We start from the raw sequence: 17153 nt of genomic DNA on the forward strand, positions 1-17153 counted from the left end.
CATGACCCATGAAACGAACACAAAACATAATTTTCCGCAGTGCCTTTCTGCAGAGCTTGGAATCGAACCTATAGCCAATTGTAAGCGATGCCGACGGCCGAGCTCTGCATAAGGCCGGAGACCCGGAGCGTCCGATAGCGGTGTGCTGCCCTGTGAGGCTGAAGGCCGAACTGCAGAAGAACAGAGCTTAAAGCACTGGTGGAGCTAAGCTGGGACAAAAACCTATGGCCAAGATGAGCTCTGCAGAGTGCTGAAGTCCCGGATCGTCCAATTGCGGCGCTCTTCCGCGCAAAGCCAAAGGTCGAGGTGGGAAAAATCAATGTTTGGGATTGGAACGATGACCCCGTTATAGTGACTCCAAAGGCCGAGCTCCGCATAAAGAGCGTCTATGCAAGGTCGAAGACCGAGCTGGAGGAGAGGAGAGCTATTGGAATTGGCTTGGAACTTGGAACCAATGTGATCTCGGCTCTCCAGCTACTCGCGACCTTTGGCGTTCGCTCAAATTAAAACGAGGCGCGACTTGCTGGAAATTCAGGAATGCTTCGGGTCTTCTGGAAAGCGCGACTTTTAAGCTTTTCAGGGCTCGCAACGTGACATTTTAGTCCGCCATAATTTTTATGAAGGTCTTCGTTTTAAGGCCAGGTCGCAATTCTTAACTTATTCTCGTAAAATTTTGTGACCAGATTCAGATTCAGATGTTTTATTGGTAAAAGGCAGTCATTTTACAAGTCAATAAATTACATAATATCTATGCTTAAATAATTTTACATTTTAGGTAGGTACTAATTGTTGTTACATATTTATAAATTCTATGATTAAATAGATTTTTTTGTCGATCCCGTTTAAGGATTTTTTTCAAAATGCGGAAATTGGCATAAAGGACTTAAAAGCGCCAAAAGCGTCTATCTATATGGCGCTTAAGACCATTGTGAGTTGACCGTGATAACGACTCAACGAACGAAGTATTTTTCACTTTTACGTTTTCTAAGCTTAACGCGAGGTCTGCAGCTCACAGAGCCACTAGTAATAACACTGTAAATTGGGTCTTACCTATAATAGCGGCTCTGCAGCATCTCGGCCTTACGTGGTGCGCTCCCTTCGGCATCCTAGGGTCTTTAGTTCAATACCCTGCTTGCGGTCCGTCTGTTTGTTTTTTAACTTACACCTTATGTTTCCCTTCGTGTCGTGTCTGAACTCTAATTTTATTCAATACCACTAGGTATTATAAGTTCTCTTTCAATATGATTTTTGCGTATATTGATCAGTGTTTTGCTGAGTAATTAACCACTAAATGAATGATGCGAAATTTAGTACCCACTAAAAGAACGCGCTTTGTTTTTTGTGCTAGGCTCCGACTGACCCGTTCCCCAACTCCCAGGTCGCCTCTGAATTCTATACTCAATAATTATAGTGTTAATAGTGTACGGTTTTCGGTTGACGTCGGCGTCAGCATCTGGACGCCGTGCGCCACAGAGGTACGGACGTCGTACACGGTGCCTTTATTTACCGTAGGAAGTATAGCGATTGCTGACGCAATGGCCGGCGTCTAGACGTCGCTCACGGCGTTAATGCCGACGTCAAGCATGCAGCGTTAGGCCCTGGTCTGCAACAAACGCCGTACGCCGCCGCGGCGTCTGGCGTGTGAGAGAGACCACTATAGTGCATTTCCATAGGAAGCATTCGTACGTCGCGCACAGCGTCACGCCGGACGCGGGACGCGACCTACGGCGTTTGTTACAGACCAGGGCCAAAAAGCATTAACGGAAGCTCGCGGCCTTAGGGCGATGTGAAGAGCGACGTCACAGGGCGACATCATGAGAACTCGTCGAGAATCCGCGTGGGTAAAGAATTAAGGTAGAAGGAAAAGGGGCGCAAACGCGCTGTAAAAATTTTGATGTGACTACTGGCAATAGACAACGAATAGTTACTTACTTTAAATTAAATTATGTCTAGTACCAGTAACACCACATTTTTTTTATTGGGGTGCCACTGAGGCACTTGAAACTGAAAGCCAGCGGCGGCCTGCGCCGCCCCCCGCAGCCTGCCGCCCCGGGCCATGGCCCCTTTGGCCCTAGGGTAAATACGCCCCTGGTCTCCATACAAGGAACTCATTAGAGTCGGTAATAATGGCCGCCATTTTGAATATCTCACTTCCGGTTACGATTTCGATCGAGCAACCGGCAAATTCGGATTCAGCGGGGTCAAATTAGGTTAAAAAACCCGGTTTCCAAAAAGTAACATGATTTGCCAGTCGAAATCGATTTTATCAAAAATATGACCTGACTATTGACTCCCTGCTCGGTGTCAAGACGCATACTTGGTGGAGGTACTCAACAGGATGCAAGGTATCCCCCATATCTTAACTGATGTGCTCGAGTGACTCCAAAAATCCTCTCTTGGGCTCCCCGACCATTGTACGGTGCCATGTCTTACAGCAACTGGACTGCCCGTGCCCAACGTTAACTTTTGATATTATAACTAAAATTGCTGCATAATGTAAACAGCCGAGGGTAGGTACAGCGCCATCTGCTGCAGCCGTCAAATTCGAAACAAGATTTTTTCTTAGATTTTAACGACCTACAATTACATAGTTAGCCAAAAAAATTCTGCAACGATTTTGATAACACACGCAGTACAAGTGTTATTTTAAACATCATACTTCTATGAAAATATGACGTATAAATAATACTTGCACTGCGTGTGCTGTCAAAATCGTTGCAGACTTTTCTTGGTCTAACTCTAGGTAATAACTTTTTGGCCCTACCAAAGATAGATACGAGCATAGAGTAACTTATACTAGAGCGGTACTGTCATAGTAAATTTTGTAACCCCAGTAAATTCACTGCCATCTGTCGACACACTTTAAAACTAAAAATGAAGATTTATAAAAATACGATAGAATGTATTTAAATATAGATAAATGATTTTTTTTATTTGCATTAATTATTTTTATGATTTTGACCCATGTTCTTTCACTGATATGCGTTAAAATTGTTAAATAACAAACGAAACCGTCAACGCCAGCTATTCGACTGTAGGCCAAAACTAGTAGCGCCCTCTCAACGAGAATCAAATTTTCTTGATTTTCGAGGCACGTTTTTTCCTTAGACTGTATCCATCTATTACGGAGTTATATCTATCTTTGATACGAGTATAACTCCGTAATAGATGGATACAGTCTAAAGAAAAAACGTGCCTCGAAAATCACGAAAATTTGATTCTCGATCAGATGGCGCCACTAGCTTTGGCCTACTCTCGTATAGAGGGCGTTGACGGTTTCGTTGGTTATTTATAACGCATTATCAGTGAAAGAACATGGGTCAAAATCATATAAAAATAATTAATGCAAATAAAAAAAAACATTTATCCATATTTAAATACATTTTAACGTATTTTTATAAATCTTCATTTTTAGTTTTAAAGTATGTCGATAGATGGCAGTGAATTTACATTGGTTACAAAATTTACTATGACAGTACCGCTCTATCTTATTATATCCTCTTTGGCCCTACTAACCCCTTTATGGAATTGGTCGCATTACCGCACTTTACAATAGTTAGTTGTAATGTCAAAGAACAATTAGGAGGTTTTCATAAGGTCCTCCTATCACAAAAATAAGCCGATTTTCGTATATTTTTCTGACGTATTTCTACATATACAGGTTTCTCTAGTCTACCTCAGTCCTCACGTGATTTCATTTGACATGCGACCCTTTTGTGTTTCTGGTTATTAGTAATTATTATGAAAAGAAGTGTGTGTGAACCTACCATTACTTGTATGGTGATGCAGTTCTTGGTGAGTATGACATTTGGCAAAACGAAAAACATAACTATTTATTTTATGAATAAAGTAATTAACGATTGTAACTGTTTTATTTGTGATATTTCCTACCAATATAGTTTTTACCATTTCACGAATAACCGCGCGTTTTTATTAATTATAACACTAGCGGTTATGAAGCGGGTGGACGCAGCGGTGAGTGTTTGTAAATCGCCAGTGTGTTAAGACTGTTAAGTTATACGTATATTAACAAACGCTTTTGTGATCTGAAGGAACTATTATACAAGTTAGGTTATGCGGTACGGGTTTTGAGTCGCACACAATACCTAGTACCTAAGTGGTAGAATGAGTGTGTAATAGAGAGGGGTGTTTACAGGCGGAGCAGGAATTCCAAGAGCATTTGAACAGCCTGCGCATCAGCTGCGAAGATGGCAACCAGCGCTGCATGGTGGAGCGCCGCGGGCGCGACGTGTCCGGGAAGTGGATCTACCTCTGCTACCCGTGTGCCGCCGTCTGCAGCGGCGAGACCATTTTGCAGGTAAACTATTCGCTATCTTTTACTTTTGACTGTAGGTATCCAATGCTTGCCTACCTAATATTGTTTTACGTCTACTGCTATATTTTTTTTAGGTACTAAAGTAAGTCCTATATAATCTATCTATCTATATATATATTACGCGAGGCCGATTTTTGTTTATCCCATCAGATCTACAGTTATGGTCCGATTTTGATAAATGATATGTCATTAGATTCGTCTCATGCTACAGATTTGCAATAAGCTCTTAGTTTTTTTGATTTTTTCCCCAAAAAGTACTAAAAAGTTAATTTGAAAAAATGTACCACATGACCTTTGTTCTAACTTGAGATTGAATTGAACTCAAACCTATATTATCCAATGTATGTAAGGTATCCAATCCATTCAAATATTTGTTTTGAGACTGTAACATGCATACACCACACTAAAAATTATATTAAAACACCATAAAATTTTATTATTGTGTTTGACAACATGTCAGACATGTGTCATCCACATCGTACTCATCAAAATGACACATGTTTATTTTATTGTTGCTTTGGCCCATAGAAGGTAGGATCCTATAGAAGTGGCGTACCGCGTGCGCCCGTGAGGGACAGAATTTGTAGCCCACCAGCCCACCATAAACCATACAAATCGGTGGGGAAAAGCATCTATATTTACTTCAAAAAGCACGTACGGCGAGGTTTGTTCTTATGAGGATGTTAAATGATGTCGGATCTTTAAGGTAAACGGTCAGCCAATGGGGTTGGCAACTGTCAAAGGTTTGCAGAGATGGCGCCATCATAGCTTGCCCCTTTTTCTATAAAATTAGGCTTAAATTTTTAAATCGCGCTAATAATAATTCTTCAAAATTTTGGAAAGCGACAAAAGCTCTTAATAGTAAACAAGGGTTGCCAGCCTCAGTCAACAATGTTAGTGAGCCTAAACATATAGCGGATATGTTCGCCTCTCATTTCAAGGTTACGCCCTTGAGCGTGGAAGGTGTGCCCCCGTCGGGGCTTTCGGTTCCGGTGACCCCTCACGACAATAACCTCGTTTTTACAATGAGAGATATTGCCAATGCAGTAAAAAATATGAAGCGTGGGAAGTCCCCGGGGCACGATGGACTTAGCGTGGAGCACATCTTCTACGGTAGTGATGAGCTATATCGTGTCCTAGCTGATTTTTTCAATGCTTGCCTAGCCCACTGTTATCTTCCTCCTGATATGATGAAAACAATAGTTGTTCCTATTGTTAAGAATAAAACCGGCGACCTGTCTAGTCTTAACAATTACAGGCCTATCTCTCTGGCTACGATAATCGGCAAAGTGCTCGAGAGGCTATTACAACCCGAATTGACTAGGAATCTTAAAATTGATCAGGCGCAGTTTGGTTTTCGTCCAGGACTTTCAACGGATTCTGCAAAATTAGGTCTGAAGTACACAGTGAATCACTATGTTAAAAGGGAGACGTCAGTGTACGCGTGCTTTTTAGACCTCAGCCGCGCTTTTGACTTAGTCAACTATGATTTGCTGTGGAAAAAGCTTTTCACGTCTGGAACACCTCCCGAGGTTGTAGGTCTGTTGAGGTTCTGGTACGAGAACCAAACTAACAATGTAAAATGGGGTGACGCACAGTCTAACGACTACAGGCTAGACTGTGGAGTGCGCCAAGGTGGGTTGACATCTCCGGACCTATTCAACCTATATGTCAACGACCTTATCGGGGAGCTGAGAAGCTCTAACGTCGGTTGCCACATTGGTAACGTATGTGTTAACAATCTGAGCTACGCAGACGATATGGTGCTTCTTAGCCCCTCGATAAATGGTCTTGTAAAGCTGCTTAAAATCTGCGAACACTATGCCAGTACGCATGGCCTAAAATATAACGTGCTTAAGACCGAAATGCTCGTTTTTAGGTCAGGGAAGGGTCCGGAGGTGATACTTACGGTGTGTATGAGTGGTGCGCCAATTCTGGTTGTAACGAGCTTCAAGTACTTGGGACACATCCTGAGCGAGTACTTGAAAGATGACGCCGATATGGAGAGGGAGCGCAGGGCTCTCGCGGTTCGGTGCAACATGTTGGCTAGACGGTTTGCGCGTTGTTCGAGTGAGGTAAAGGTGACCCTGTTCAAAGCCTTTTGCCAATGTTTTTATACTTGTCAGCTTTGGAACAGGTACACCAGGCACTCCTTCAACGCGCTGAGGGTACAGTACAACAACGCCTTTCGTATTCTGTTGAAACTACCGCGTTTCTGCAGTGCGAAGGGCATGTTTGCGGACGCGAGAGTCCCTGACTTCTTCGCCATTCTGAGAGCCAGGTCGGCTGCCTTCCGGGCGAGACTGCTAGCCTCTAACAATGAAATTCTGTCACTGGTAGCTAAAGACTACAGTGACGAATTTAACAAACATTGGCGAAAACTGCACCGGTCCGAGAACGGCCATCTTTAGACCATAAGTTTGTAAATGTTTTATTTCATTGTTTTAGGTTGTAAGTTTTAGTATTTTGCACTGTATTTTTTGTTTTTTTTTGTAAATTGTAAAAATTGGGTTTCTTGCCTGCCAAATAAATAATTTATTAAACGGCTGGCATCCAGGCCATTAAAAAAACAAAAAATTGACACAATTCTAGGGATTGACAGGGCAAGCTATGCTGGTGCCCTCTGTTAATAATTCGACCGGCCAACCCCATTTTCCGCATCGGTCCGCGCCCTTGGTGCAGTGGGGCGTATGTGCGATCGTGTGTAAAAGCCGTAACAGACTACCGCACCGCACCGCGATCTTGGTGCGCCACACCCATAAGTGAGAGCGAAAAAGAGAATATCTCGAAAAGCCGTATTGGTGCGGTCAAAATATCTCTTTCTCGCTCTAACTTATAGCTGCGTCCTTAACGTATGTACAGTGACAACCTTGCACACTATCGATACGTGCGCCGCACCGCACCATTAAGGCTGCGGTGAGTTGTGGTAGTCTCTAACGGCTTTTACGATAGTCTGTTAAATACGGCTATAATATTTCTTTCTCGCTCTAACTTATAGCTGCGTCCTTAACGTACGTACGGTGACCACCTTGCGCATTATCGATACGTGCGCCGCATCGCACCAAGGTCGCGGTGAGGTGTGGTAGTCTCTAACGGCTTTTAAGATCTCTCTGTCTGGTCTGTTAAATATGGCTATAAAGCGGCTACGGTTAGAAAGCAATATCTCTTTCTCGATCTTACTTATACGTGCATCGCACAATGACCAGTGCGGTGCGGTAATGTGTTAGGCGCTTAAGGTGGGCTGCCGTACGCAGAGAGCGAGAAAGAGATATTTTGACGGTACCAAGGTCGCGGTCCAGTCGTTGTACATACTTTCAAAAAGTAAATTAAAAAAAAACTAAATTAGGTTCAAGGGCCTCTTTGATAGAGAAAGATAGTCTTATTGCGATTCCTATAAGAGGAAAGAGAAAATAGTGCCATGCTTTATCTTTATCACCGACCGGGCATTTTTTCATGGTCGGGTTTGCTATGATGGCATAACCCGACCATGAAAAAATGCCGAATGAAATGGAGGCGATGGCGAAATACTGAAATTTATAAGTGAAAGAGAAAAAACCGGCCAAGTGCGAGTCGGACTCGCCCACCGAGGGTTCCGTACTTTTTAGTATTTGTTGTTATAGCGGCAACATAAATACATCATTTGTGAAAATTCAACTGTCTAGCTATCACGGTTCGTGAGATACAGCCTGGTGACAGACAGACGGACAGCAGCGGAGTCTTAGTAATAGGGTCCCGTTATTACCCTTTGGGTACGGAACCCTAAAAAGGATTATGCTGCCATACATGAAACTGTCTTTCTCATGAATATGTCTTTCTCTTACCCCTGGTCGCTCGGTTTCATGTCTATAACTACGTGTATATACTATGTCTATTATTAGGTCAGAGGGTCTACCGAGAAAACCGAAATTCGCAAATTGCGGGGATCTTTCTCTTTTACTCCAATGAAGGCGTAATTAGAGTGACAGAGAAAGATGCCCGCAATTTGAACTTCGATTTTCGCGGTATAGCCAAGACACGGAATGTCACGAATGTTTGTAAAATGTTTGAAAACTTCAGTCTCATGAATAATAGGAAAAAGAGAATTAAATATGAATTATACTCTAGCCCTATGAAATTTTAGGCATGAGAGCCAAATGACAAGAAGGCATCGTATCCACGAAATCTTGATTTACCGTATCATATCGCGGTCGCGTATCATGATTTTTAGTTTAGAAAGATGCGAAAAGATAGACAATAATTATGTCTTTTTTGCATCAAAACTAACGATCTCAAAACATGCTGGTGTACGCCACCGAAATATAATACGCTAAAATTATACAAACGTGTCGCCATTTTATAAGAAACTAGCTTTTGCCCGCGACTTCGTCTGCGTGGAATTAGTAATTTGGGTATCTTAATTCTTAAACAAATCTGCTTTTCAATCCATCCTTTTTTCACCCCCAAATTGGTCCACACTATACATTTCCACCCCATTTTTTACACCCTTAAGGGATGATTTCGGGGATAAAAGTTATTTTATATCATTTCCCACAGCTCAAACCATCCCCATACCAAGTTTCATCTAAATCGGTTGAGCGGTTATTGATTTCCCATACAAATTTCCACCCCCCTTTTCACCCCCTTGAGGGGTGACTTCTGGGATAAAATGTATCCTATGTCCTTCCCCGGGACTCAAACTATCTGTATACCAAATTTCAACTAAATCGGTTTAGCGGTTTAAGCGTGAAGAGGTAACACACAGACAGACAGACAGACTTTCGCATTTATAATATTACTAGCTTTTGCCCGCGACTTCGTCTGCGTGGAATTAGTAATTTGGGTACCTTAATTCTTATCTGCTTTTTAATCCATCCTTTTTTTACCCCCAAATTGGTCCACACTATACATTTCCACCCCATTTTTTACACCCTTAAGGGATGATTTCGTGGATAAAAGTTATTTTATATCCTTTCCCACAGCTCAAACTATCCCCATACCAAGTTTCATCTAAATCGGTTTAGCGGTTATTGATTCCCCATACAAATTTCCACCCCCCTTTTCACCCCCTTGAGGGGTGAATTCTGGGATAAAAGTATCCTATGTCCTTCCCCGGGACTCAAACTATCTGTATACCAAATTTCAACTAAATCGGTTTAGCGGTTTAAGCGTGAAGAGGTAACACACAGACAGACAGACAGACAGACAGACTTTCGCATAAATGGCGATAGCTTACACTGTGCTTGATAAATTGTACTCCTTACCTACTGATATGTCTTTGAGACTGCAATGGATCCCCGTACACATAGGATTAAGAGGAAATGAGGAGGTTGACATGTTAGCAAAAGAAGCCCGCACAATTGGAGCAGAAGTTTATATTACACCAGACTTTACAGTAAAGTTACATAAATACAATATGAAAGTACGTGGGATATGGAAAGAACACTTTGATGAGCGTTGCAAAGAAAAAGGTATATGGTACAGGACTATGCAATGTGAACCTCCTCATATTCCTTGGTTTATGAGTGCTAGGTTAAGTAGGAAATTAATTAAAATAGGGTTAAGACTTCGTTCAGGACACATTCCTCTAAAGAAGTTCGCTTTTATGATGAAAAAAGAGCCATCCCCGAACTGCGTAGCTTGCAATATTGTAGAGGATGTTCAACATATACTGGTGGAATGTGTACGGAACGAAGGTAAAAGACAATTGTTGATGAAGTCACTAAATATTAATAGGTTAGATGTAGGCGCTTTTCAAAGCATCTTGGCGGCACCAATCTCAGAAGAGGCAAAGGAGATATATTTATTTGTGTATAATTATATTAGTCAGTATACTGACAGGCCGTAGATGAGTGTAATTTAGATTAAGGTACGATGGGACTGGCGTAATCTTAAGATTAAAAGTCCCTAAATAAATACATAAATTAAAAAAAAAAAATCTAAATCGATTCAGCGGTTTAAGCGTGAAGAGAGAACACACAGACAGACAGACAGACTTTCGCATTTATAATATTAGTATGTATATAGTAAAATATATAGTAATAATATAGTAATATAGTTATATAGTATATAGTATGGATAATTATGTATAAGATTTCATATTCTGTGGGTATAGTCAGCATCAAATAGATAGTGACAGCCAGTGATTCATCTGAAGACGTCACATTTCCTGATTTCATTAAGCGTTCAGTCTTAGGCTGCCTGTCCACAGGAGCGGAGCGAGGTGGCGGAGCGATGAGCGAGGAAAAATCTCCGCTCTGAAATTTTAATGAAATTCTATTGTTGGGTTTTTTCCTCGATTACCGCTCCGCTCCAGTGGACAGGCAACCTAACTTTTAGAACCATACTCTAGCGGCGTGTTGACGCCGCAACGGGTCTCTAGTTTTATTTGTAAGTCTTTTCCATTTTTTTTGTTATGCTAAGTAGGTAATTACGCTGCGAATGTACTAAATATAAGTACACGTGTTAAATTTAAATTATTTTTTACATAATCGCTTTAATATATACTTTCTCTTTTTTTAAGACACACATTTCGGGGAAAAAACACAAGATCAAGATAGCGATGAGAAATGTTTGGCCGCTAAGTCTTTTCGACGAGCACCCTTTCATACAAACAGAACGAGGGACTAAAACTGAAGGTGAGGCGATTGTCATTGATGGGTAGGATTAGTAGATATAGCAGAAGTTTATTTACCCCATTTATAAAACGCTGTAAGTTTTCAAAAATATTTTAACCGTCAGGTTACCATGAAATGTTAATTTACATTTCTCTATAATGGCCGCCAATGTTTACTTGCTGGTAGTAATTTGGTCGCGAAGTGCATGGTGCGAAGTGGTATGGTCAGTAACATGTATAGGTAGTCTCGATTCACGCGACAACAACGTTTCATACAAGAGTATTTTATACAGGGTGACCTTAGCCATTGGACAGACCCTGAAATCCCACGTTGGGTTACTTCTCAGGAATGCTTTAACGTTAATAATTTTTTTAATTTGATCAAAAGATAAAGAAATAAATTTTCAAACAAAAATTAATTCCAATGATCGACAACAAAAATAAAGATACTGTATTAATCATAAGCAGTGTTTTTAAGAGCCCGGTTACGATTTTAGTCGCAAAAATGTAAAGTTGATAGATTTCTTCTGTGTAATTGTACACCTTTTGTTACCTAATTGAAATAACAAGTACTGGTTTCTATTAGCACGTCTTCTTATCTCTACGTTTATCAGATCAATTTTTTGAAAAAAGTCTTACTAAATTAGTAATGAATTTTTTTCTGATGGACGTTTAGGTAAACTCGTGTAAAGCACTGATTTTGATGCTCTTATTTGTAAATTTCGTAAAGTTTGGACTGCTAAAAATGGTAAATTTGTATTACACATATTCTGTACTCTAGGTTTATCAGATTACATTCTTGTTATATGACTTACGAGTTCGAGGAAATGAAAGTTAAACGAATTCAATTTTCTCCAGAAATGACCTCAAAACAAGTGACAATTTCTCCGAAAATCTACTTATTTTCGACGTAGATTGCATAATCAAATAATCTGCAATGTTTACTTAAACTGTTGCTGTACTTCATTTTATTTAAATTGCAACTTTTATTTTCTGACGATTTTTTAAAAACTTCCCCTTTTATTGGTATATCACCGGTGACGGGCGCTTGCGGCCTCAGTCCCGCGCGGGAGCTGGTAGAGGCAGGACGTTTGTTGATCGGCTCCGCATTTTGCATCGACGACGGCGAAGTTATTTATCATTGTGTCCGTCGCTCGCCGTGTAAAACGTTATATTTGTTCGCGTGTTTGGCTGTACTGTGTGCGTATAAACTGCGACCAGAAATTTTAATCCTTGGGTTGTAAGTACTTGTTTATTTTCGTGTATAGTTTACAGTATTATCATCTATTATTGGTAATATGAGACATTTTCAACCAAAAGGTACCACATTGTCGCTTGTCAATAAGGTTGATTTCAAATTGAAGCTGTATGGAAATAGCGCCTTATTGACAACCGACAATAAGTACCCTTCTGATTGAAAATGGCACATATCGTGTTTAGGCTTGATTGATTCGTCTCAAAAAGATATTCGACACGAGGTGGAATTCAAGGTCTGATGATGGAGCCGACAGGTGCTCAAGAGTACTCATCAACCAGGTAGTGAAACCACTTCGTATTTGGGCTCGTTCGATTCGTCTCAACAAGATCTTTGACACGAGATGATACCCAAGGTCTGATCATGAAGCCAAGAGGTGCTCAAGAGTACTCATCAACCAGGTAGTGAAACCACTTCGTGTTTGGGCTCGTTCGATTCATCTCAACAAGATCTTTGACACGAGATGATACCCAGGGTCTGATCATAAAGCCGAGAGGTGCTCAAGAGTACTCATCAACCAGGCCGTGAAACCACTTCGTGTTTGGGCTCGTTCGATTCGTCTCAACAAGATCTTTGACACGAGATGATATCCAAGGTCTGATCATGAAGCCAAGAGGTGCTCAAGAGTACTCATCAACCAGGCCGTGAAACCACTTCGTGTTTGGGCTCGTTCGATTCGTCTCAATAAGATCTTTGACACGAGATGATACCCAGGGTCTCACCATGAAGCCGAGAGGTGCTCAAGAGTACTCATCAACCAGGCCGTGAAACCACTTCGTGTTTGGGCTCGTTCGATTCGTCTCAACAAGATCTTTGACACGAGATGATATCCAAGGTCTGAACATGAAGCCAAGAAAACGTCACAATTATTGAATTTGATTATATTTTTTCTGTAATATATGATAATGTTAATGTTTTGTTAAAATTTCATTATTTTTCATTGATAAACTTTGAAGATTAGAGAGGGGGGCGATAGTATTTTTTTGACATTTTCCTTCATAAATCATTTTTTTTTTCACTGAAAAAAATAAATCAAAAATTGTTTTGAAATGTACGAAATATCATTTAATATTTACCAGTCGCTTTTCGGTGAAGGAAAACATCGTGAGAAAACCGGACTAATCCCAACAAGGCCTAGTTTCCCCTCTGGGTTGGAAGGTCAGATGGCAGTTCGCTTTAGCTAGTGCCTACGCCAATTTCTATATATATATAACCTTAGTGCAATCATTATTATCATACTATATAATTTATGTGTATTATATGAATACATAGATATGATAAGAGTAATAAACAATTATATCAAATTTACCGAAAGTTTAATTTTAACCTAACTAAAGTTACAAAGTGATGCATAATGTTGCGAAAGTATCAATACTGTTTGGGCGGTCACATTGATTCACGCAGGTGGCAAGCGGTCGGTTACTGTCTAAAAGTCGTATCTTCGCGCGTTTTCAAATCGACTGCGAGCTCTTAACAACTTGTTCGAAAATGTGCGGCAATGATGACATTTGTCAAAATTCAGTTTTATATACGACTGAAATAATAGGCACTGGTTTTTAGGAGAAAACAAAATGTAATGTCAAATAGTAAAATATCTAATAGACAAAACCATAAACATAAAATGCGTAAAAAAGGTAAATTTATAAAAAAAGGTTGTGCAGTCTTGCACATTCTCCCCTTTTTTAAAGAGAAACGAGGACTTTTGCGAGCTTTTTGAGGGGTGTGCGTAACACTCCAGCGGCGGTAGCAACATCTGCCACTCTAATTATCCCGTCTCTACCGGGGAAGACTGCGGTGACGCGACCCTTAGGCCACGAGCCTCTAGGTAGGTTGGAGTCGCAAACGATCACGACATCACCCACTGCGACATTAGGCGGTGACCCTCCTTCTACACGTGGTGACAAGCAGGGCAGGTATTCCTTAACCCAGCGCTGCCAGAAATGGTCAGCTAGCCTCACTGCTCTGCGCCACTTGTTCCTGCTAAGTAGATCCGCCTCGGTTAGGGTAGCGGGAATAGGGCGCCCAGGTGGAAGATGTAAGTATAAAATGGGCCGGTGTTAGAGCCTCATCAGCGTCGGAATCGAGCGAGACATGGGTTAGTGGTCGCGTATTCACAAGGGCTTCAGCCCCCGCCAACAGTGTTAAAACTTCGTCTGAGGGAGCCCGTTCTCTGAGGGTAACTTTTAAAGCTTCTTTAATAATAATAATAATAATGGCTTTTATACTCATATTGTAAAAAGCCTAGCCTAAGACTAAAAATAAATAAAGGAATAATAATAAAAGTGTTAGTAATTAGGTACATGTACAAAACTTACAAGACTATTGTTAATAATTATTAAGTAACTAAGTTACAAACACAGACACAATCGGATGAGCACAAAGATACTTAAATGTAAGGTTTTCTTTGGTTTGTTTTGATTTGATTAACACTGTCAATAAAATAATAAAACTACAATGGTACAATAAAATTATAAAATTCAAAATTAAAATTATCATTGAAAAATTAGGTACGTCAGACATAGGTAAAAATAAAATTAATTAATTGGATCATGGATTAAAACATTAAAATAAAAATAAAAAAAGTAAAAAGTAAAAAAAAAAACACTGCGAACTAACCGCTCCCACGCTCCACTCATAAAAGGTGCTGCGGGAGGAATGAAACGCCAATTGATCGATTCGTTGGCGGCAAAATCTTCAACAGAGTCGCCGTAAAGAGCTCGTAACTCCCTGTTTGCCCCAACAAAGGCTGTTCCGTGGTCTGACCAGATCTCTTGTGGTGTTCCTCGACGAGAAATAAAACGGCGTAGACACATTATGGCCGCGTCCGTCGATAAACTGTGTACCACTTCAAGATGTACGGCGCGGATGACGAGGCACGTAAATAGGGCAACGTAGCGCTTCTCCCTTCTTCGACCAACCGAAACAAGGGTCCAAAGTAGTCCAGGCCGACGAAAGAGAACGGTCTATGATGATGAGCCAAGCGAGACTCCGGTAGATCTCCCATCGGGGGTTGAAATATTCTGGCACGGTGAAGTTTGCAAAACTGGCAGTCATTGGCCGCTACACGGACAGCATTTCTAAGGCCTAAAATCCAAAATCTTTCGTGGAGCTCGTTCAAGACTTTTTCTTAGTTCGCATGGCCAGGCTTTTGATGATATCTGGCTATTAGGAGGCGTACTGCTGGATGTTTTCCGTCTAAAATCAGCGGTCGTCTAACTTCATCAGTGACGCCTGTTGCTGCGACTATTCGACTGCACATTCGAAGTTGATCGTTGTCATCTATGAAGGGGCACAGTTTGATAAGGCGGCTGCTTCGTGGCAACGGGTCTCGGTTCTTTATCCGCAAAATATCGTCTTTGAAGGAATCCGCGGCTTTGCCGCAAAATATGGCACTCGGCTAGGCGTAAATCGGTCGCGGTTATTCTTGTTGGGATATTAGGGGAATCAGAGGTACCAGGAGAGGATGTGCAAGTTGAGTGGAAGGTACAAAAGAGTCCTTCAAGACGAGGAAGATTAAAGTTTTCCTCTCGTCTTCTCATACTACGCATTCGCAATAATGATATAAATTGATGCGCCTTTGCCGTTGCTCGCAACATTCTCAGCCATAAGCTGAATCGACTTGGATCCGCAGAGATTGGTGCGGGCAGATCAATTTTAATACTCTTCGCGGCCAAATCCGCTGACATCAATTTGAGGTTCAGCGGGCCAGTCCGAGGAAAGGAGAAATGTAGGCCCTGAAATCCAGCGAGATTCTGGAGAGAGCACAAAACGTTTGACACGTGTGGCATCATCGGCTACGTTTAGGTCGCTCCGTACCCAATGCCACTTGCTGATGTTGGTAAGCTCCAGTATCTCGCCAACTCTATGAGATACAAAGGGTTTAAGGGTGCGCGCATTACTACGGAGCCAACCCAGCGCAGTCATTGAGTCGCACCAGAAAACACGTCTCATTGGCTTCAGTCGATGGGCTTCGCATATAGACGTGGCAAGACGCGCGGCCATTAGAGCACCTTGAAGTTCTAAACGAGGAATAGAGACAGGCCTAATTGGGGACACGCGGACTTTACTGCAGATAAGGGAGAGCCTTACATTACCATTCACATAAAGAAAGCACCAATAGGCCACAGCAGCAAAGGCGGACTCACTTGCATCCGAAAACACATGTAATTCGCACTCTACTACCTCGAGATCGCTCAAGTTATAGCGGCGTGGTATCCGTAAACTGGAAGTGGAGATCAGGTCTTGAAACCATAACTTCCACGCGGCGCTGTCACATTGAGAGAGCTCTTGGTCCCAGTTCAAACCCTTGCGCCAAGCGTCTTGAAACATAATACGACCACGAACGACGATTGGTGCAAGGATTCCAAGCGGATCATAAATTCTCATTACGTGCACTAGAACCTCTCGCTTTGTTAGCTTCTCCGGCAACACGGTATCTTTCCTAATACCAGTATTAAAACCAATCAGGTCGTTAGCGGGTTGCCAGATAAGACCCAGCGTGCGAACGGGCGTAGGCAGGCGACCTAATTCAACGTCAACATTATTAGAGTGAGGCACCTCGAGCAAAGATTCTTTAGGTAACAACGAAAGCGCACTAGAATTATTCGACGTCCAGCCGCGCATCTCAAAACCGGCGTGAGTATGTACGGTGTAAATATCAGCTGCCAGCTTGGCAGCTTTGCCGGCGTCGTCTAAGCTAGTAATGCAATCGTCCATGTAATGGTCGTCGATGATTACTCGAGCCGCGTCAGGGTAAGTTTCCTGCCATTCTAAAACATTTTTATTTTTTATATGTATGGCTGTAAATGGGCTCGACGCGGCGCCAAAAATCATGGATGACATGCGGTACGTTCTAATCGGTTCACCAGGGGTATCTCGCCACAGAAATCTTTGCGCGTCTCTATCTTTTTCAATAATTTTGATCTGCGGAAACATTTCACGAATGTCAGCGTTTAAAGCGACGGCACCCT

The 17153-nt window shown here is 41.7% G+C and overlaps 1 protein-coding gene across 1 annotated transcript in view; it reads left to right on the forward strand.

Moving 5' to 3' along the window:
- The window catches only part of LOC134754818 (uncharacterized protein CG7065-like), a 156234-nt gene that overhangs the window by 8210 nt on the left and 130871 nt on the right, over positions 1–17153 (forward strand). Inside the window, exons 3-4 of the mRNA XM_063691206.1 lie at positions 4157–4318; positions 10836–10950. Of these exons, the coding sequence (XP_063547276.1) occupies positions 4157–4318; positions 10836–10950 (277 nt within the window). The remainder of the gene's footprint in view (positions 1–4156; positions 4319–10835; positions 10951–17153) is intronic.

The sequence above is a fragment of the Cydia strobilella genome, chromosome Z (assembly GCF_947568885.1).
Source record: "Cydia strobilella chromosome Z, ilCydStro3.1, whole genome shotgun sequence".
Lineage (NCBI taxonomy): Eukaryota > Metazoa > Arthropoda > Insecta > Lepidoptera > Tortricidae > Cydia > Cydia strobilella.